The sequence below is a fragment of the Triplophysa dalaica genome, chromosome 1 (assembly GCF_015846415.1).
Source record: "Triplophysa dalaica isolate WHDGS20190420 chromosome 1, ASM1584641v1, whole genome shotgun sequence".
Taxonomy (NCBI): domain Eukaryota; kingdom Metazoa; phylum Chordata; class Actinopteri; order Cypriniformes; family Nemacheilidae; genus Triplophysa; species Triplophysa dalaica.
In genome coordinates this window covers 2,207,631-2,229,318 of record NC_079542.1, presented here as the reverse complement: position 1 = coordinate 2,229,318, position 21,688 = coordinate 2,207,631, and the positions used below count along the sequence as shown (strand labels likewise).

The 21,688-nt window shown below is 38.1% G+C and overlaps 3 protein-coding genes across 6 annotated transcripts in view; 1 reads left to right on the top strand and 2 right to left on the bottom strand.

The window, feature by feature from the left end:
- Nucleotides 1–3,296: 3,296 nt before the first annotated feature.
- On the top strand, nucleotides 3,297–14,875 carry mapk8ip1b (mitogen-activated protein kinase 8 interacting protein 1b). Its single transcript, XM_056757170.1, has 12 exons — nucleotides 3,297–3,722; nucleotides 3,980–4,091; nucleotides 6,439–6,669; nucleotides 6,974–7,055; nucleotides 8,419–9,306; nucleotides 10,016–10,091; nucleotides 10,260–10,435; nucleotides 11,763–11,866; nucleotides 12,359–12,466; nucleotides 12,558–12,628; nucleotides 13,642–13,740; nucleotides 13,837–14,875. The coding sequence occupies exons 1-12, from the start codon at nucleotides 3,667–3,669 to the stop codon at nucleotides 13,907–13,909; spliced, it is 2,076 nt and encodes a 691-aa protein (XP_056613148.1). The 5' UTR covers nucleotides 3,297–3,666; the 3' UTR covers nucleotides 13,910–14,875.
- Nucleotides 14,876–15,023: 148 nt separating this feature from the next.
- On the bottom strand, nucleotides 15,024–17,548 carry mrpl21 (mitochondrial ribosomal protein L21). Its single transcript, XM_056750605.1, has 7 exons — nucleotides 17,407–17,548; nucleotides 16,911–16,971; nucleotides 16,688–16,773; nucleotides 15,842–16,005; nucleotides 15,662–15,714; nucleotides 15,363–15,466; nucleotides 15,024–15,271 (listed from the first exon to the last, which is right to left on the bottom strand). Exons 1-7 carry the CDS (start codon nucleotides 17,498–17,500, stop codon nucleotides 15,207–15,209), a joined length of 627 nt encoding a protein of 208 aa, XP_056606583.1. The 5' UTR covers nucleotides 17,501–17,548; the 3' UTR covers nucleotides 15,024–15,206.
- Nucleotides 17,549–18,708: 1,160 nt separating this feature from the next.
- The window catches only part of LOC130438796 (probable E3 ubiquitin-protein ligase HECTD4), a 47,070-nt gene continuing 44,090 nt past the window's right edge, over nucleotides 18,709–21,688 (bottom strand). For all 4 annotated transcript variants that reach the window (XM_056771013.1, XM_056771186.1, XM_056771101.1 and 1 more), the window contains exons 73-76: nucleotides 21,453–21,619; nucleotides 20,728–20,923; nucleotides 20,417–20,639; nucleotides 18,709–20,337 (exon numbers count right to left, since the gene is read on the bottom strand). In XM_056771013.1, the coding sequence (XP_056626991.1) occupies nucleotides 20,201–20,337; nucleotides 20,417–20,639; nucleotides 20,728–20,923; nucleotides 21,453–21,619 (723 nt within the window). In that variant the 3' untranslated portion in view covers nucleotides 18,709–20,200. The remainder of the gene's footprint in view (nucleotides 20,338–20,416; nucleotides 20,640–20,727; nucleotides 20,924–21,452; nucleotides 21,620–21,688) is intronic.

Sequence of the window (21,688 nt, the reverse complement as noted above, 5' to 3'; positions counted from 1 at the left end):
CTCATTATTCTGCTTTCATTTTAATCAGACTTTCATACTTTCATTTCGCTGTCGTTTGCATGAAGAGCACTTGTTATTTACTCAAATCCACAAGATATGTCTCTCATATACATTGAAAAGATCCCACTGGAGTCTTAAATGACTCGTGTCGTATCAACTCTATGATAATCATTAAAAGTTTTTCTTTGAGAGAGTTGAACACAATCTGTTGTGTGATGCTGCAAGACTTTCTGAATGAATCTCACATTCAGAGGCCATCTGTTTATATCAAGGACGCAACACTACTTTGAAAAGATGTGAATAACATCCACAGGATGAGAACTGTTCAAACACCATCTGTTTCTCAGTTAATGATGATGACAGTGCACAAAATCATCCTTTTCTGAATGATGCTTATTTGACAGAAATTTAAATATTGAATATTCCTATTTTAAGAAAATGCCTAATATAACGCAATAAAGCAGGTGACAGATCTTCCATTAACATTTTAAAGATCTGAAAGTCCCATTTGAGAATTCTAACTTTCGTATTTTAATAGTTCTTCTGTATGCCAAATTGTAAAATTACGTTTTTAGAGGAATGTAAACTTTGCACAGGCTCAGTGTTCAAAAGGGCAATGTGGTATTGTAAAGAGAGAGCTACACTGACCTCTAGCGGTTATGATTTGACACAGCAGGTCTGTAGCAGAATTTACATGTGTGATGAATTTACAGATGTTCACCAACAGTAGAATCCAGATTAAAAACACACTTGTTTAGCTGTGCATTGACAACCTGAGCACTGTGCTGGTTCACATTAACTGCACTTCTATTTCTAATTTATTTTTATTTTGCTCTTATTCTTTTCATATGTAGGCCTACACTCACATTTTAATACATTTTATTGCTATTTTATTGTTTCTTAAAATCTAAAGTTGTATTTGTGATCTTAAATCGTTTGCATTTTACTGAATTGTTTTATATCTCTCTGTCAATTATTTTATGTAAAGCATGTTAAATTAAACTAACATATTTGAATCCTTTTTCAAGGTTTTTTTAAAACTTGAAGTATTTTATTATGCCTTCATTTATTTGTTATACTTTTTAGATTTAAGACTTTTCACTTTTAAAATATGACAACCCATCCTAAAAATGAAAAGCTCTTTGTATAAATGGTGATTATTTATAGTATTTGTCTGGATGACTGAATCACTGTGATGGGCGGCTGCTTGTCAGATGATTGACAGGAGTGAATTTTATTCCAGAACCTCATGCCAGTTCACTTTCTGTCATGAAGAGGAATCTCATATATAAGAGATATAACATTCGGCCCGGTTTCACAGACAAGGCTTAGCTTAAGCCACAACTATGCCTTAGATAAATTAGCATATTTCATTTGTTTTATTAAAATGCCATTGATAAATCATTGTGACATGTGTGTTGCAGAGACTGCTTTATACATAAAAAAGAGATAACTGAAAAGCACAGATCTTCAGCTCTAGCATCTAATAACAAAGCTAAAATAAACTTCTGCCCTTTTGTTTCACCCGGTGTATCCCCCTCATTCAGTCCATCTTTATACGCCTTTATATACGTATACCAGACCAGTTATTTACTCCTTTATCATTGAAACATTCTTGTCCTCATAAGCCCTTTTAACAGCATATACAAAATGTATTTTCTTTTCCAGTTTCTTTTGTTTTCTTTCCTCTTGCTCTTCTTTCCCATTTTCATTTAGTCATTTAGCAGACGCTTTTATTCAAAGCGACTTACAAGTTGAGACAATGGCAGCAATTAGGTCAAACATTAGGACAACAAAAGCATAAGAGCAATAAAAACATGTCTCACAAAGCCTACTACAGTGTGCAGAGCCAATTTTAGTTTATCGAAGCATGCTATTTATTTATTTATTTATTCTGCTGATCTTGTAGCAGCAGGCAGATCATTCCACAAATGTGGAACCGATCCAGAGAAGGTTCGTTCGTTTGCAGAGCGTAAGGATCTGGCGGGGACATAAGTCTGCATAAGTGAATGAAGATAAGTGTCCAGTTTCTTTTACTTTTCTTTACATTTACATTTAGTCATTTAGCAGACGCTTTTATCCAAAGCGACTCAACCAAGGACCAATAAGTGATATGTCATACGGGAGCAATAATACAGTAGGTGCCAATACAAAGTTACTGGTTTCAACTAATGCTAGACCACTACCTGTTGAGAGAAAGAGAGAGGGTACGTTTTTTCCAGTTTCTTTACCTTTACCTTACCTTTCCTTTTCCTCTTTCTCTTTCTCTTTCTCTTCACTTTCTCATTCATCCTCTTCCCAGCACACAAGCAAGCTCTTCTTCCCCAAAGGACACAAACTGAGGGTTTTAATGACCTCTTGATAATCTGTGACACCTGCCATCATTTATAAACTCAACACACAATTAAATCCTTCAATTAGAGAACTCACCACAAGAGACCGACAGCACGCACAAACACACACATAGGCCTTGTGGCACAAAAACTTATGGTAAATATATCACAAAGATCAATTTGGAAAAAGTAACAAAGAGTTGTTTAAAAAACAATTGTGCAGACACACAGTAGTTGTAGTAATTTATGTGTCATGTGACCACCAATATTAAGTATTTATCCCCATCTGTGACGTCACTTTCCATATCCATTAGAGCCTATCTCAAAACACATTCTTATCATGATTGAAGAGTATTACATTTACTGTAGACATTTGATGATCTCACATAATAAAATACTATAATACACTAAAGTATTCACTATAGGAAACATGTAGTGGACTGAACTGTATTATAATATTATAGCATACTGTAGAATTTAAATTGATAAACTGTTGTAAATATTGTAGTAGGCTTTAATATGAACTACACAGTTTACTATTGTATTTTCCATGTGGGTCTAATATGTAACAGAGGTCAAACCTTCACGCCTTGGGAACAAAACTTTAATGACTTATCTTACTGTTGACATTTTATTTAACCATTAATATCACAAACCCATCCGTGAACCCTGACTGTTCCTCTTATAATCTATAAAATCTCCTCCACAACATGCAGCATTAGCATGAGGTTGGTAATGTCTCACACACTAGCATCTCATATGCAATGTGCAGATGTATTCATTAGAACACACCGTCCACCCTGTGTTTGATATTAATCTTTCCTTCTGTATTTCTCCACTGTGCCCTTGAAGGAGGAGAGAGGATAGACTCACAGGCCCGTAGCAACACACATTCGAGAGAGCGAGAGAGAGAGAGAGAGAGAGAGAGAGAGAGAGAGAGAGATGCTGGGGGAAGGGTGATGCTGACAACAGGACTGCCATTGGCTGGACTGCGTGATGAATTATGAATAAACAGCATCGTGGTTCAGCATCATCTTTCTGCTCAGGTGTCTTAAACATGTTTTCACATCACATTTTATTGATTGGACGTGCGATGCAAATCCTGTTGCAATGTGGATGAAGGCATAAGTGAACAGAGAGGGAGAGAGATCCAGCGTTTGACAACAATCTACGTCACGATACTGGATAATAACAGTAGATGGATAATATGAATGTGTCGCATGCGCTGGTGTCGTGTGAATTGCATCTGAAGCGTGTGGCTGATATGGCAGAAATATGAAGGATGCTTTGAGCAGCTGTCAACACTGTTATCCCACACTGCACTGCTTACAGCATGGACTCCAACAGTGATGGAAAAGAGGAATGGTCAGAGGAGCAGTGGGAGAAATGGTGAGATGATTTTGCATGTTAGTTCTGGTGAGGAGCTGATGTACAAGCCTGGTCACATACAGTCTGTGTTTGTGTTGCATAAAGGTCATTCAGACCACATACACACTGTAAAGTTTTGGGGGTGACAAATGCAGGAATCTATCTATTTTTATTTAGTCTCTTAAATCATTGATGTCAATAATAGAGATCTCATCTTTGATTTGTGTTTTTCTCCCGGTTTGCCTGATGAATGAGATCTGTTTTGTATGTTTTCATAGGCTGACACATGACATAGGTTTGGATGAATTTGAAGATGCAGATTTGTCTGAAATCACAGAGATCAGAGATGAATTTGTCCTCATGTCCAGCTGTAACTCATCTGAGATAGAGGTGAGAAAATATCTTGCTTGAATGTGTCCAATCTTACCGCAACAGCGGCTTAAATCCAAACCTTCCTCGCGGACTTTTATTGTGAATGTTTCTTGTTTCTTCTGCATTCGGGACTTTTATTCTGAACACAATTAACATCATTCTTATTATATGTCGCTAAGCGCTTATAAAGATTAGCAGTTATGTACTTCTGGGCTTCACCATATCAACGAACATTTTCACATTCATCAACACCAAACAGAAGTAACAATAACAAGCATGTTTGACTTCGTGCGGCGCTTAGCAGACCGATCTGCGTTTGACAACAAGTATCGCGAGAGCGAATGAACAATTGAGCTTTCGAATCGGTCTCGCGATACTTGATGTCATAGGCCGTTAAGGAGTTATCACATATTAATGATAAAACTTACCAATGCCCTTTTTTATGTACATCCACACAACTCAAAGGTCTTAAGCATGTACATGGTTAATTATTTTAAGTCGGTTATTTTCCCGTCTTATTAGAAATACAGTGAGTTACGTTTTCATTACAGCAGCGTAACGTTACATATCAGATCAGCAGACTAACAGGACACCTTATGTCACCATATGACAAATGTGCTTATTCTGAAATCTAAATACAGATAAATACAGGCTGTATATGTTCTTTACGTCATGACGCTTTATTTCTAAACATTTACACATGTGTCATTACAACAGTGTGCAATACACACTCACCTTACATTGATTTCTATACGCAATTCTGCCCAAAATTAACATAAACATTGGAAAAAACATCAGAAGCACCAATTAATTTAATCACACATGTAAACAGAAAACATTTTGAGCGCCGAATAAGATGAAAAAATGATTTCCGATCGTCATTTTGACTGTAAGTCAGTGACGCTCTCTGTCAGTTGGGCATACCAAGATGGCGGCGCGATGGCCAACTGTGGCTTCACCTCCTGCCGTTGGTTTAGTGGTCTAAGCACAATCCTGTCATTTGTATAGATCAGTGGTAGCCTATATACTCACATTCGATGGGATATATTATAACGCCAGGTTCAAAGAGGATAAAGAGTTGTTTCCCATATAAGACGAAGCTTAAGTTGCTGATGCATACATTTCCCCCCTTTTTTTCTAGTTGTTTGGTCTACAGACATCTTTTGAGCGGCACAAAACATGCTCACTAGCGCCAGTACAGTGGCTAGTGGGGAGTCTCTCAGCCTCCACCTAAGCTCCGCCCACGAAAACGCGTCACAATGTTTACAAACAAAAAAGGCTTGTATTTAGAGATCACGTAATAAACTGCACCTCTAGTCTCACACATTCAAGATTTCTGTTTTTGTGGGCCGCTCATCACACTTATGCTCTCATCATTTCAACAGATTGACCTAAAGTCACATTTCTGACGTTATTTGGATGGTGCTTAAGATCAAACATTGACCCATTGGGCTGTTTTATGACTCTCCGTATCATCCTTTGATTGACTCACAATGAAATTCATTGACATTATTCATCTGAAAAAAACATGCATGAAGCATACTGTGTTAGGAATACGTTAGATGAGAGAATATCAAAGCATCGGCACACAATGTCATTGCTCAGATGAGCTCTTTCATAGCTCAGGAGATTTGATGGAGCACTCGTTGTTTATCATCTTAGTCTCAGAAGTTTGACTGCAAAATTGTTTTGGAGAAATAAAACCAGAAACAAGTAAGCGTGTAATTGTTGAAACACATGAAGAGGATGGAGGTGTAGATGAATGTAGATTGTACAGAAGAGGGAAATTAATCTGGATTTGAGTAAATGTGATGAGAAATGTTTGAGATCAATTTGAGATCTTCAATAATATTGATGTTCGATAGCAGACTGGACAAATCTGTTCGAGTTGTTGACATCTCTCCTGAAACAAATCAAATAACAGAGACATTACAGAGATTTCCGCCCTTACGGAAATGAACCATGTTTTTTTGTGGTACAAGTGTAGTGATCATGGTTTTTGGTGCATTGATTACTTTGGGCAAAACCATTGTTTTACTACAGTAACCATGGTTTTTGTTTTTAGCTGTAGTAAAAACATGGTAAATTTCTGTAAGGGCAACTCAGGAGAATAATCTGAGACGCAGGGGTAAACTTTTCTCTCCATTAAGCTATTGAAGAGATATGTGATTTTTCGTTGTTTTGTGAAAGTTGTTGTCATTCATCTGAAGCTGTGTGTCTCATTGTAATGCAGTGAGTAAACAGGACTCGTGAATAGTCTTTGTTAGGACAGATAAAGGAGCGGTCTGATGTCATTGCCCGCTCTGATGGCGAGGTCTATGGACTCCTGCTTTTGACTGACAGCTGATCCCTCCAATCCCTGCAGGATCATGTGACGCAGGCAGCCAGTAGTGGTGAAGATAAGATGGAGGGAGGCGCGGCAGGTCGGGACTGGACCTCACATCACACTGAACCATCCGACAGGCGTCAGAGAGTGACGCGCTCTCACCACAGCAAGGCACCTGCTGCGGATTCATCTCCTCCTGTCGCCATGGAGACCTACCGTCCCAAAAGACCAACCACTCTCAACCTGTTCCCAAAGATTCCACGCACACAGGTACATGATGATGAGGGAGTGTGTGTGTGTGTGTTTAAATGTCTGTAGTTCTGTATTTCTGAGCTCACTATACATACAGATGAAGAGAGAGAGAGAGAGAGAGAGAGAGAGAGCAAGTGTTGGAGGGGAAGTCTTTTCACTTTAAATGCCACACACACACACAAACTTTTGTGTGGTTTTGTGCTCGGTTCTGTGGGAAAGTAAAGTGTTTTGTTTAACTTGAATCCCTCAGATCATCCAGAGCCCCTCACAGCCCTCAAACCTGAGATTGTAAAGCAAAATGTAGAATGTTTCTCATCCACAGGACACTTTAAACAACAACTCGCTGGCAAAGAAGTTCAGCTGGCAGGAGAAAATCTGTCAGACTTCATCACCGCTTAAATCAGGTCGGTTTTCACCTTTTCACACAGCCGCTGATGGCTTTATTTATGATGGAATAAAGAACCGGTGCTGAATGATGTTGTTTGGTTATTTGGATTGACAGAGAGATTCATTCTGCCATGCAACTGCAGCTCTGTTGTGTCAGTAACAAAAGAGTCGTGCAGCGCTGCCAACTACAGTCATGTGCGTCTGATTCAGCCCCATCATCTACAAAACCTGCTTACACCTCAAAACGTGAAGCATTACCAGATTTGACTTTAGTCTGCTCATCTGTTTTGGATACAGGGAAATGACAAATATGTTGCTTGGTTAGAAATCAACTGCTAAATGAATAAATTGTAACACTTTCTTTGAAGCATGTATGTTTAATGCATTATAAAAGTAGTTTAAAGCTTTGTAATGCACCCTTTAAAGCATTGTGATGTCTTATAAATAAGTGTTATTACAGTCGATACATTACAATACTTAGCAATTTATTGTTACACTACACATTTTAAATTGGTTATGATTACAACACACATTATGAAGAATTATAATGCATTTTACTCTTTAATAACTCTTTATAATGGATTATACATACATGTGTAATACATTAGTAATAGAGTCGTAGTGTTTCATCATTTTTCATATTAAATAAATAAATAAAGTTGCTGTGTGTGAAACACACCAAAAAACGGATAACTTCTTGTTTTAATGAATTTCTTCTTCTTGAATTTAGGAATAATTGTTTATATTCTATTGACTATTTACTGTCTATTTATTTCAAAATCTAAATAAAGTCACATTTTCAAAATAGATTATTTTGTTTTATAACTTTTGTTCAGAGGGCAGCGCTGTCGGCAAAAGTTATTGTTGGACTTCAAAACATTTGATGTTGAAAGAATCCAGAAATATTATACCAAACAGTGACTACGATATGCAAATATTTACAAATAATTATATTTTCTTATATAATAAATATGTATGTGACCCTGGATCACAAAACCAGTATTAAGTAGCACAGACACATTTTTAGTAAAAGACAAAAATACATCGTATGGGACAAAATTATCGATTATTCTTTTATGTCAAAAATCATTAGGATATTATGTAAAGATCATGTTCCATGAAGATATTTTGTAAATTTCCTCCCCCAGAATCCTGAGTTTTAATAAAAGTCATGAAGTATTTTACATGTATCCATTTAGCATTTTAAAAACCTACGCTTGAGTAGCATTTAATTCATGTCTGTGCCCAAATGAAACCACATGTAATGTCATCAGAGGACAAAACAGGAACATTTGTGCACGTGCAGCTCTTGAAATCTGTACAGGTGGTGCAGGAGAGTTTCATTGAGATCCTCACATGTGTGATTTTGTGTCGTTTCAGGTGATCTGACCCCCTCGCGCGAGCACACGTGTCTCAGTGATGACGAGAAGATCCAACAGGCCAGCGGTACCGCTCGGACACAAATGAAGGACTGCGGGACATCGACAGACCAGCCGCCTGGCGACGGACCCTCCAAAGCCCCCCAACCCTGCAGAGCCGTGACCCGCAGAGAGATGAGCACCTGCGAGCGGATCCGTTATCACACTGACGTGCGTCTGGAGCCGACCGAAGAGATCTATCTGACCCCTGTAACGTTACAGCGCTGCACCGAGGCCCCTGAGCCCGAGAGACCCTCTGTGCTCACACTCGTGCCCCTCAGTTCTGACAGCGAAGCCCCTCCGCCATACAAGTCCCCTTTCCACGAGCAGATCCTCTCATCGTTCAAAGACCACGAGGACGAGCACCAACCGCCTCCTTATGCCTCGTGTGTGGAGGCTTTGGCCGACCGCGGTGGAAATGAGGTCACCGGAGCAGGAGACCTGTGTTACAGAGACTGCGGTGCAGGTGAGGCCCCTCACCAGAGTCTGTCGGGGCCCCTGATGCATTCTGGGATACTGAGCAACTCGGACACGAGCGGACTGTCTTACGATTCGGTGAAGTACACTCTGGTGGTGGACGAACACGATCAGCTGGAGCTGGTCAGTCTGAGGGACTGCTACCATGGATACAGCGATGACAGCGACGCGGCGACGGTCTACGACAACTGCGTTTCATCTCCATACGAGAGGGATTATGAGGAGGATGACGATGATGACGACGACAGGGAAATAAATCGAGATGGAGTTCAAGATGAAGCTTCCACCTGCCCATCAGAGAGCTCCACCCCTGACGGGCCGTTGTCTCGGAAGTTCGTCAACGTGTTCATGAACGGCTGCTCGCGCTCATCCAGTATGTGTCGCGTTCACACGAGTGAATTTGAGCGCACATATTAGTTTGTGTAGAAGTCCTACATTATAAAGCATTTATGACAGCATGAATAAATAGAGGATTATAGAGGAAAGCAGATTATTTTCTATCTTGAAGTTGTTTGCAATATAGTCTGTCAGACTGGACACTGTAGTGTTGTGTTGTTTCTTTTATGCCTGCTCACTATTTGGCAGGTATTTTGTTAAAATCCCATTTTTATTTATGTTGTTATAACTGTTTTATAATGCATTTGTAAATGACTTATTAATCATTAATGAACACATTTATAAATGCTTCATGAAGGGGACCTTAATATTATCAAAATTATGTAAAAACACATAACAAGGGAAAAAATCTGAAATGTCAAAAAACTCTGATTTGTCAAGTCTGCGATCAAAAGTCAATATTATTGAAGATCTCAACATTAACTTTATTTTAACTCTACAATCTATATTCCTTTGACACCTCTTTGTGTGTTTGATCAAATGCGCTCTCATTTTTTTCTCCAAAACAATTTTAGGAGAAACGTTTGAGATCAAGATGATACTTAAATGAAACGCAACTGAGAACTCCAACAATTCTCCTGAGCAAAGAGAACCACATTTGTTTTCTCTGGGTGTTTAAAAGTCAAATAGTTTGAATCATAAGCTGGTTCATATTTCTGTGTGTTTAATATCTGTGTCTGGTGTAGGTGCAGAATCATTCGGTCTGTTTTCCTGCGTGATCAACGGTGAGGAACGAGTGCAAACACACAGAGCTGTTTACAGGTAAACACAAACAAAAACGTTTATTTAGTGCCGTTCAACAGATTACTTTATCACGTATTTATGAGTTATGTCCTCCTTCTGCCTTTGGGGAATGTTCACTGCATGAGCAACGGTTGTGTTTGTTTTGAATTGTGTTGTGGTGATCTCGTGATTTTTTGCGTGGCTCAGGTTTGTTCCCCGTCACAAAGATGAGCTAGAGCTGGATGTCAACGACCCTCTGCTGGTGTTGGTGGAGGATGAAGATTTCTGGTACGAGGGTTTTAACATGAGAACAGGAGAGCGAGGAATCTTTCCTGCATATTACGCCACCGAGGTCTTCAAAGAGCCCGAAGTCGCCTTAAAGAGTACGACGCATGAATGACGGATGAGAGCATCCTCACAAATCTTGTTTCCATGGCAACCAGCATCTCTTCATGTTGCTGAGGCTGATCGCCATTTTATAGGGATGTAAGGATTCACGTGAGCCACTTTAAAATCAATTATATAATACGTGACGAGTCAAGTCGGTTGGATCGCAATTCATGTTTTGAACAGCAGGGACCGCTGTGTTTAGTGCAAACTTTGAAAACGTGGATATTTCTTAAACGTCAAACAACTCTTATATTTGTTTATTATAAAGAGACTTTTAAATTCTTCTTTTTTTTAAATGCAGTTTCGTTTTGTTATTCGACATATAATGATTTTTTATTTTATAAAAGAAATGTGGAGTATTTGTGAAATAATAAAAGGGCAGCAGTTCGTTTCTAATGTTTCTCATGTTGTAAAAATAATCCGTAAATGAATCGTACAGTGAGATCAGAATCATGACTCACATCGCATCGGGAGCGGAGTGAATCCTTACATCAGCACCATTTCATCATTCAGTAACATGTGTTCATGCACAATGTTAAAGAAGAGAGAAAGATGATCAGGTAACATACAGACAGTGTTGGTAAGTTACTCTGAAAAAGTAATTCATTAATAGTTACTAATGACATACTCATTAGTGTAATGAGATGACTGTACAAATGACTTTCTCCAAAAAGTATTGAAATAATTATTGCTAATAACTAGATCTCACCTCCTGGAACGTCTGGCAACATTCTAAGTAGTGATTGTTGATATTGATTGTTGTTTGCTAATGTTTTAGTATATATATTATTTATTATATTTTACTTGTGTTGGATTCATTATGTCTTGTTAAGCACTTGGGTCAACTTTAAGTTGTATTAAAGGTGGTATAGAAATAAATAAACTAACTAATTAACTTATTACTAATTACTTTCTATATTCTGTATCAACCTCAATTAATCAATGAAGTGATTCAAAGATAGATATGAAACGACTCTTAATTTATTCAGATAAATAATATAAAACTACATAAAGTACTCTTATTAACTGACGAAAGTATTACAAATGTGTGAAAGATACATTAACGCTTCCATTTTAATGTTAGACTTTCAATTTTAATGTCAGTTCCAGTCTCGTAAACATTACACAGTATTTAGTTTAATTACATCAGAAGAAACTGTAATTAAATTACTGAAAAATAAGAGTAATCCCTTACTTTACTTTTTTAAGGGAAAAGTAATTAAATTACATTAACGATACAGTATGATATGAAACAAACTGTTGTTGTGTGATTTATTTATTTGACATTATTTAATATTTTGTAACGCTTTGTGTCTTCAGCTGCAGGTTCTCAATGGACGGATGAGTTCAGACTGAAGTTTCTTGGATCTGTTCAGGTGCTTCATCACAAAGGCAATGACGTTCTGTGTGCTGCCATGCAGAAGGTTTGTCAAACAATATCAAAGAGAAAGTTCAGCCAAAAATCAAAACCCGTCATCGTTCATGTGTTTCAAAACCGTATATGACTCTTTCTTCTGTAGAACTCAAAGAAGATATTTTGAGAAATGTCTCAGTGGTTTTGTGTTCATACAATGGAAGTCAATGGGGTTCAACACTCTTCAAGATATCTTGTTTTGTGTCGACATTACATGATGAGAGTGAATAAGTGTTGGAAGGATTTTATTTTTGGGAGCTCTTGTTTTTTTTTTCTGTTAATCTGATTATATGAAATGGCTCAGACCCTGTTGTTGGGTTAGGATCCATGTGCAGAGATTTATGTAATGAAATGAAGCAAAAATCAATCAAAATGAATTCAGGTCAAGATTATTTAATGATGCTTTACATGACTTCATGATAAAAGTGTACAGATGAATGACTGTCATGTTGAGTTGATGAAATGTGAAGAGATGTAAAGAAGGCGGTGTGATTGATTTCAGATTGCTGTGAACAGACGACTGACGCTTCAGTATAATCCACCATCATCCTGCAGTCTGGAGGTCAGCGTGAAAGGACTCAAGCTCACCACACACGATCACTTTCAAAGTGTAAGAACACAAACGCACAAGTCAGCATGTTGATGAAATACTGCACGATTGTGTGTATGAATCTGATTCTTTTATAAACGTGTTTTCACAGGGCTCTCAATACAGTCACTTCTTCCATCTGAAAAACATCTCGTTCTGTGGGTATCATCCCAAAAACAGAAAGTACGTTCTTTATGTTTCACACACACTACACTTCTGTGTGCATTTTTACATCACTATAATCACATGAACGGTTATCGGGATATATGGCCATATCTTCACTTTATATTGAATTTAACACTGCTGCTAACTTTCTTATATAGCTTTCATATATGCATAAATAACCATATTTCAAGTTTTTTAATTAGCTATGAATCATTATTTTTTTAGTCACACTGTGAACCAGTGAAACGTATAAAAAAATGTTTGTCAACTTTGAAGACAAAACAACTTCATTTTCTCTCGACCGCTGATATCCTTAAGCTCCACGTCTCTAGTTTTCTCTCAGTTTTCAGATTTGAAAAAGACAAACATAGTAAAAGTGTCAATTTAAATGTGACTGTACCACAGGTGGGCCCTTTTGTTACTGATACAAGACACCTCTGGGTATTGCGTTTAAAAGTATCACAGAACCCTCATTGTTCATTATGTCGCTTGAAATTTGAAAAACAACTTGGTTAGAAGTGTGGCTTTCATTTTTTGGTGAAAATATTTGTATATTTTCAAATAAAATCAAGTTTCATTTATTTATTGTTTTTATTAAAATAGACTCAAACTGTTATGACTTTTTAATATTTATATTTTTCAACTTCCGACACCTCTAAAATAAGCCAGGTCTTCTTTGAAACAAGATTAGGCGTCTAAACCAAGGCGTTCCAGAGTTACACTCAATGCTTTTCCTGAAAAACAGCCAATTTGGACAGCATGTAGCTTTTCATTTAATAACTGCATAATAAAGATATATAAACATTTGTATATAAACAAAATATTTACAGTAAATTCTTCTCTTGCTTACACTTTCAGTCTGTGAGCAAGGGTGGAGGTGGAGTATTCTTAAATCTTCATTTTTGAAGCTACTGTGAATTCAGAGAAATGTGAACCATTATTTTTATATTTTCTATATTGTGTAGATCGGGAAACACGTGCACAAGTCTAGTCTGTATAGGTTTGGACTTTAACCTCTGAAATGTCGACAGGTATTTTGGTTTCATTACGAAACACCCGGCTGATGAAAGATTTGCGTGTCACGTGTTTGTGTCTGCAAACTCCACAAAACCTCTGGCACAATCTGTCAGGTAACTCTTACATTCATTTCTGATTTCATGCATTCTTATGTTGGTTTAGAAGCATTGTTGGATAATAATATTGGCATCATCTGTGGTGTTTAACAGAAAAGCCTTCCACTCATACTACAAAGAGTTTGTGGAGGTCTCGTGTCCAACAGAAGACATCTATCTGGAGTAATGTTGACCTCCTGTCTTCAGTCATGTGTACAGAACAACAATAACACCACATCAACATGAGACATAAAGTGTATGATGAAAGACTAACAAGACTGACATTAATATGGACCAAGCGGAGAGAAAGTGAGACGACTGCTGATTGTTTGTGATGAAGCACACGATTGATGATGTGTTGAGATGTGTCATAATGATGCGCGAAAGAAACAAACGCAAGAGTCACGGTGAAAAATGAAATTATTTTCCTGGGTGTTGATGATTTTGGATGTTTCAAGAGAATATTTTTAGTAGATATTTGCCGTCGCTTGCGTGTTATGGCTCTGTGTGCACTTCGGGCTAAGAGAGAAACGCTTCTATTTTTTCATAGCACACAAACACAACCCGACCGTAAAATACCCCACATACTCATTGACATCTGTCTCTCGATATCATGTGACGTTTGACAGAATTACTGCCCAAAATCTGCCTGTCAAGAGAATCATGATTATTCAGATAAAAGGGCAAAATTATTTCTTGTATACATAAATATATATACATATGTAATCTCTGAACAGAAAATCTAAGTGTTAGGATAGATTATCACAACACTACTAAAGGGAAAAGTCTTGTGTCATTCAATAAAAAGTAAATAAAATATTTTCAGACAATACGTCTGTTACAGTTTATAAGAGTATTAGTTTCTGTTCATTAATACAATAGAAATATTGATAAAACCCAGAGGTCCTGTGAGGTCTCATTGATGGTGAGAGAAGCGTTTCATTCTTCACGTCTGTGTGAGATCAACAGATCTTGACACTTGCTTTTATTGTTTTAATAAACCCATGAAGTATTTCCGTCTTGTAAATAAGTTTTGGGCTTCATACATGAATAAAGCACAAGTTCTCGTGTGCGCTCATGAAATGCTTTTTTAAACGGTTATTATGTTTGTTTGCAAACATCTTAAAATACGTCAAATAAATATATTCATTTACCAAAAGATGCTCATTTCTTTCTGTACAAGAGTGACATTAATACAAGCGTGATCACTTATTGCTTTTAGGGAAATCCAAATACAACACTTAATTAAAAACTAATTTAAAATCGCCATAGAGGGATGGGACACCAAAAATTACAAACAATTTACACAAAAAACTTTTATTTTGAAATAAACATGAGATATAAACAGCAGCCAACATTTGTCTGTTTAATCGCACAACATTTTCACATTTCTTAAAGAAAAAAAAAAACTTTATTTACATGGTCTCAAACCTTGAAAATCAGGTCTGAGGTCCCAGATGTGATTCAGGGAGATAAATTAGAGGTTAAGTCAGTCTTGGTAAGATGTCAATGGAGTTAATCCTCAACACAGTCTGAGGCTGAATAATAACTGCAAAAACAAAACAAAAGAGTTAAAAGAAGGCACAAAACGAAACCTTTTAACAGGTAATGTAAAGTCAACACAAACATTAAAAACATACTTTTCTTTTTTTGAAATCGGTGTCTCTTCCAGAATCTCATGTGTACCATCGGCCAGGATTCGGTCTTCTCAATAACTGTGGCCTGAACTCTCACCAGATCACCGCTGCGTGTCAGAAGAACAGACGCAATTACCTCTTCATAACATTATCAAATAATTGAATACGGTGCAAAAATTGTTTTTTTAGCCAAAATGCTGCAGGTTTCTCAAGCATAAAAACATTCAACAAACAACACAATCAAAACATTACATCATCACTGGCTGTAACGGTGACATGTTGAGTACAAACAAGCATCTCACCCGAGAAGTGGCTTTCCAATGAGAGTGAAATCATTCCCTCCGACCAACAGCACCTGCAGACAGAAGCATTAGTGACGAGCTGCACCTCCCTCACAACCGTCTTCACAGGAATTTTGACAAAAGCATTTGTGATTTTACTGAATACACATTTGCTGTGTTCAATAAAGAATGCGGACAAACCTTCTCCAGTCTGATTCCGTCACCACACTCAACATCGATGTGATTTTCAATCAGGATTAAATCTTCATTGGTGACTTTCCACTGACGGCCGGCAAACTGAACAACGGCAAACAAACGTCCGTATTCTCCGCTCTGAATGAGGCCGTTCACCTTCTGCACAACCGCTGTAAAAACAATCCACACATGACATATATCAAAAACAAATCTGAACATTTGTAATCCCCTAGCAAAGCACTTTTCATTGATATTCAAACACGTTTTATGGAGACTTTCCATTGATAGAATGATTTTTGTATCCTCACACAATTCTTACATTTAAATATAAACATAATTTAGTTTGATTTATAAGCGCAATATTCCTTAGGTCAGCGGTTCCCAATCCTGGTCCTCGCGACCCCCTGCTCTGCATATTTTGTATGCTTCTCCTACCGCTTCGGAGGTTTGTTTAATACGCCCATAAGAGCCCTGCGAAGTAAACATCACTAGATATTCTGCCATAAATCCCGTTCGAAATGTGGATAATGTTGCGCAAATCTCAAAATTACGGTTAAATTACCCTTCAATCTTCCGTAGTAAGTTTTGTTCTTCGTGTTCTTAAATTAACGTCAGACGATTTCATGTGTGCAGGGAGTAGAGAGCAATGAACACAGTTCAGGGAACACGTCAATCGGAACGCGGTTCATTCATTAAGCTCTCTTCTAATGAGCTAGAGATTTAAATCAGGTGTGTTAAACAAGAGAGATACACAAAATATGCAGAGCGGTGGGTCGCGAGGACCAGGATTGGGAACCGCTGCCTTAGGTGGACCACAAATCTATTGGGTTCATTTATGATGATCACACACACCTCGATGCTTCTTCTCTTGATCTTCAGGGTCAAGCGCTGGTAGTTCTGGCCACGGTGGTCTTGATAATGATGTGTGTGGAACAAAACTGACAACAAATGACACAACATTAGGACTTTAACCAAAGCATCAAAACATGAATTCAGTGTGAACAGTAAGGGATGCATAATGACTATAATGCTCTATTTTGAGTGAATAAGAGAGAATAAAATAGAAGATGTTTACCTTTCAGGATTTGTGACTCTTGATGAGTTATGACGGCATGCTAATATAGGGACCAAACAGCCTGTGGAAAATAGCAGTGAGTGACGTCATCAGCACGATACGCAGGCGCAGTGTAGTAGAGTCACGTGATAATCTAGCATGAACACTCAATAAACAGTGCAGATATGCACATTACACATGGATGTCTTATAAACATATTACACACTACAGACAGTCAAATATGTGAAATAACATTTTCCTTTTTTTTTAATTTGATAACTTGCACACACAAGGTTACAGTATATGACATCATGAAGTGTCGATCTTTGGTTTATATATTAGATAAACGCATTAAACCCTTGAGTTGATCATGCATAAGTCAATATTAAACGTGTCTTTACTCATAATAATGCACTCTTATCCGTTTAAACATTAACCTGAATGAACGTGCACGTGACGCGTGCTTTTACACTTAAACAATCACGTGGATACATCAGAAAATTAAAACCATACACACGTGCTGCTGCGGATTGTGTTATATGTGTTCCTGCGGTCTGAAAAACTCTTAATATTCCTGTTAAAATCCCTCTGTTCAAAGTCATCGCCATCATGAGAATCAACCGGAAACACACGAACGCGCGGAACAAATGAGTCCCCCGGAAACATCATCCGACCGCAAAGGTTCCTGTGCTGGAACTTTCTCATATTTAACAAATGATAAATAACAAAAGACTGAAGCAATATTCAGCATTTACAATTAATAGTCAATTATACAACATACATCCCCACATATATTGCATGGAAAAGGAAAGAAAAAAAGACAAAACGCTGTAAAAAACTAAAATTCATCAATATAACTATAAATATTTAGATTTTGTCTTATTTAGCTCTTAAAACATTTACATATAAAGAAAACTTTTGGCAAACAATTAACCTGGGGGGACTTTTAATTTCAATAGAAGAAGTGCATTATTCACAACAAAAGAAGTTCTTTGTTTTTAATGATCAAACCAATATTTTTATTTTCTATATTTTTATACCAATCTTGCATCCATTCAAATGCATCAGTCCAGAAACAACGCATGAAATAACACTTAAAAAATAAATGTTCCACCGTTTCAATATTAATTTTACACAGCCTGTTTGACAAACATTAAATTCTCTGACCTTAAATTTTAATCTTAAGAATTCTATTGCAGTATATATAGGATTACATTTTTTGAAGTGAACCTCTTTACATTTAAGGGTAACTGGAAATAAATAAAATTACACCTAATATTGTTTTTTCAAAATGCATAAAACATCAAATTTCTCCTTTCCTTTCCTGTGCTGAACTTGATGATGAAATAGGATAAATGTGATAATCATAATGTTATTTATAGTAGGTTAAATAAAATGAGAGACACACAATGATTTACAAATAAACTTTTCTGGAGCTATGTTTTGATTTAAAACAACAAAGGAAAAGTAATGGTATGCTTCATCAACATTTGCTCTTTATATTAAATTAAAATCATTATATAATGCAACAGGTAATATGTTACTTAAAGTAATTTATTTTTGCAAAGAGAATAGAAAGTCCTTCATCAGAGATAAACTGTGATAGATGTTTGTCAGTTATCTTGCATTTAAGGAACATATGTTACAGTTTTACGTAGAACAAACAGAAGAATGTTTAAAAATAATTATTTAACTATAGTTTATTTTTATCTTTATTCTATTCAACTACACTTTAGTTGGCAAAAATCTTGAAATCCAATGTTAATTGTATATTGTGTATAAAAAAAGATTAAACTGATAAACACAGATCAAGACCCAGTTGTGTAATACATTAATAATTTATTATGATGACAGATAAAGTCAGTTCATCATCATTTCTGTATATTCATTCACACAGCAGATGCTCAGAGATAAGACTCATATTAATGCAATCATAAATAACTGTAATAAATATCCTCAAGTAAATGTACAACATGTATTTCACTGGATTCGGTTCCTTGTGCGGATGTTTATCACATCGATGTGTCCGACTCTTTGCCCGACAGCGAGAAATATGGGACTATCTATGATAGCAGCAGCTGACCAGAGCGCACACACACACACACGCACGCACACACACACGCACGCACACACACATGTTGATCTTTTGAATGCACTGCAGTGGATGATGTACAGTAGCATTGGGTGTGTTTGTCCGGATGGCTTCACATTACTGAACTCATTCACCAGAAATATTACAACTGATTTACAACATAGTCCTATAAAGAAGATCCAAATGTAGAACGGTAGAAACTTCAGAGTTTGACAAAGAATGTTTAAATGCTCAAACTAAACTGCTTTTTATAAACGTCTTCTTTTTGGGGGGATGAAATCTAGATGTTTTAAGGAAACAAAAGAGAAATTTGGTGACCGTGACATGGATGGAAATATTCATGCAGTAGAACTGGGTGCAAAATCATTTTGTGTAAGGAATAAAAGCAGGACCGCAGAACCACACTTATGGCGGTAACATCATTGGCAACCGAAAACAGATTCAAGGGTTCACCATTTGGCAACTGAGATTCACAAACTGAAAAGAGCCCGAAACTAAAGAGAACAGACATCACATTCAGCTCCGAGCAAACGTCTCATCTGTGTTGTATATGTCTACAGCCTGTTTTTGACTCCATTCCTCTTACACACCTGAACTATATACTGTATGTGCACCTTTAACATCACACGCGGATATTTGTATCTTAAGCAGTCTGGTTATGTATACTGGACCACATGCGTCGTTTGAGCTCCTGGACTGAAGCTCAAAGCATCAACGGCTGGTTTTCATAACGGGGGAAAAGTTGACCAAGAGTTTAAATGAGCCAATCTCACAAACATGTCGAGAACAAATCTCCATAAAGACATCTCACAACTTCAAATCTATTCTTAACATGTCAAAAAAGGCTGAATTTCGTCTTCTGCTGATGTCCCGACAGGTTTGGTAAGATTCACTGAAATGTATATTCAAGCTTCTCAAGCAGCGAGTTCAATTCCTTTATAAAGCTAAAACGAGCTTCCGTCTGGATGAAGGTGCGTCAACCGTCACTTACGTGACCGAGACACACTGAGAATAAAACAGCGGCTGATCAGTGAGAGTCAATCAGTTGAAGCTCCACATCTCTCATCATATATATGTACATGCTTTAGAAAAGTGTCTTTCAGTCAAACCCGCGTCCGTCCGTCCGTCCGTGTGAAGGCAAGTTGGTCCGTTGGTTCCCCTCTGTTGAGTGACACGTGACTTAAGGTCGCGCTGTGACAGGGTCTCAGATCACCAGGGTTTATCCGCTCAGAGGGTCTTCGCGGTAATGGATGGCGTAGCGGAGCTTCTCCAGCATCACATCGAGGGACGAGTACTGCGGCAGCTTCACCATGAACATGCAGGTCTCCACGCGGATGTAACGTAGATCCGGCGAACCTGCAACATACGAAAACAACTTACTGACGTCTGACGCATGTCATATGTGAGAGGTCTCAACATGGCAAAGGTGACGTACCTAACGCCCCATCAGGCGGGGCGATCTTCATGGGGTAGGGGGGCACGTGAGCGGTGTCCGGACCTCCGTCTTTGCAGGGACAGGTGAAGGGAATGCGCTCCTGGTTGCAAGCAAACTTTATGAACTTGCTGAGCTCCTCCTGAGTGAACGTTTCCAGAGCCGCCCAGAAGAACTCGATGTGCTGATCCGTCTCCATCAGACCCACCTGATACATGGTGTGAGCCTACAACAACCACCAGAGTTTGGGTGTCAGGAGAGTGCTTCAGAAACAGTGTTTGGGGATTTTTTGTAAAGGAGCGTGAATGTTTGACCTTGAGGAACTCCAGATTGACGTTGGGCAGGCCGCAGGTGCGCAGCTCCATCTCTGCAGGGCTCAGTAAGGTCAGAAGCTGAAGGGGGATGATAGAGCCCAGTCCAGCTCGTACGGCAGACATGCACTCCACATTCTGCAGCTCTCGCAGACGCAAATCACGCACCGCCCGCACGTACATGTCTTTATTCTCCCAGCTGAACACATACGTACAAAATGAGATCTTCATTAAGGGCGAACATCAACTCAATCACGTCTGTTATGATTAGGGATGCGTGATCATGGGTAAAATGATCATCGCGGTTGTTTTGCTCAACATTTCATTGCGATTAATAATCACAACATTTTGTCAATTCAGAGCTATGGCTTTTATTTCACTTCCACATTTCAACAAATCTGCTGCTGTTGAACTTCTTCAACACCGTATTTCAAAGTGCGCTGTTATCTTAACACTCCGCCCTAAAAATGAAAAATGTTTGATGTTTCCTAATCCATTTTTTTTCTTTCTAAGTCATTACTATTCACCCTTCATGTTTGTCAGCGGGGTTTTTTTCCCAGCAAAGTTGAAAAGATAGAAGCTTTCAGTCTGAATTCTGGAAAGATTTGGAATGGTCCATCAGAATCAAGCATTCAAATGAGCCGTGTAATAACACGATTTAAATACGATTAATCGTGCAGTTCTAGTTCTGATGAACAGGATCACACAGGCAGATGATTGGCTCGTACCTGACAGCGATGTCACGGCCGCCCTGGCACAGCTCCGCCTCCTCTCCCGTCATGGTGATGTAGGTGAAGGTGCAGCAGGGGCGAGCCGGTGAATCGGGGCTCTCGTTCACGTGACCCTGAGACGACACCTCAGCACAGAGCGCCTCCAGCTCCACCTCATCCGCCAACTGACAAATAAAATACAGAGGTGAATGGTATCAGTAGAGCATCGGGGTAAAGAGTAGACTTTACAATTA

Coding starts and splice junctions, on each gene's coding strand:
- mrpl21 (XM_056750605.1), bottom strand. CDS start 17,500: ATGATGGCGATGACTTTGAACAGAGGGATTTTAACAGGAATATTAAGA. Junction 16,972..17,406: donor AACACAATCCGCAGCAGCAC/GTGTGTATGGTT, acceptor TATTTTCCACAG/GCTGTTTGGTCCCTATATTA. Junction 16,774..16,910: donor AGAGTCACAAATCCTGAAAG/GTAAACATCTTC, acceptor ATTTGTTGTCAG/TTTTGTTCCACACACATCAT.
- mapk8ip1b (XM_056757170.1), top strand. CDS start 3,667: ATGGACTCCAACAGTGATGGAAAAGAGGAATGGTCAGAGGAGCAGTGG. Junction 3,723..3,979: donor GAGGAGCAGTGGGAGAAATG/GTGAGATGATTT, acceptor ATGTTTTCATAG/GCTGACACATGACATAGGTT. Junction 10,092..10,259: donor ACACACAGAGCTGTTTACAG/GTAAACACAAAC, acceptor TGCGTGGCTCAG/GTTTGTTCCCCGTCACAAAG.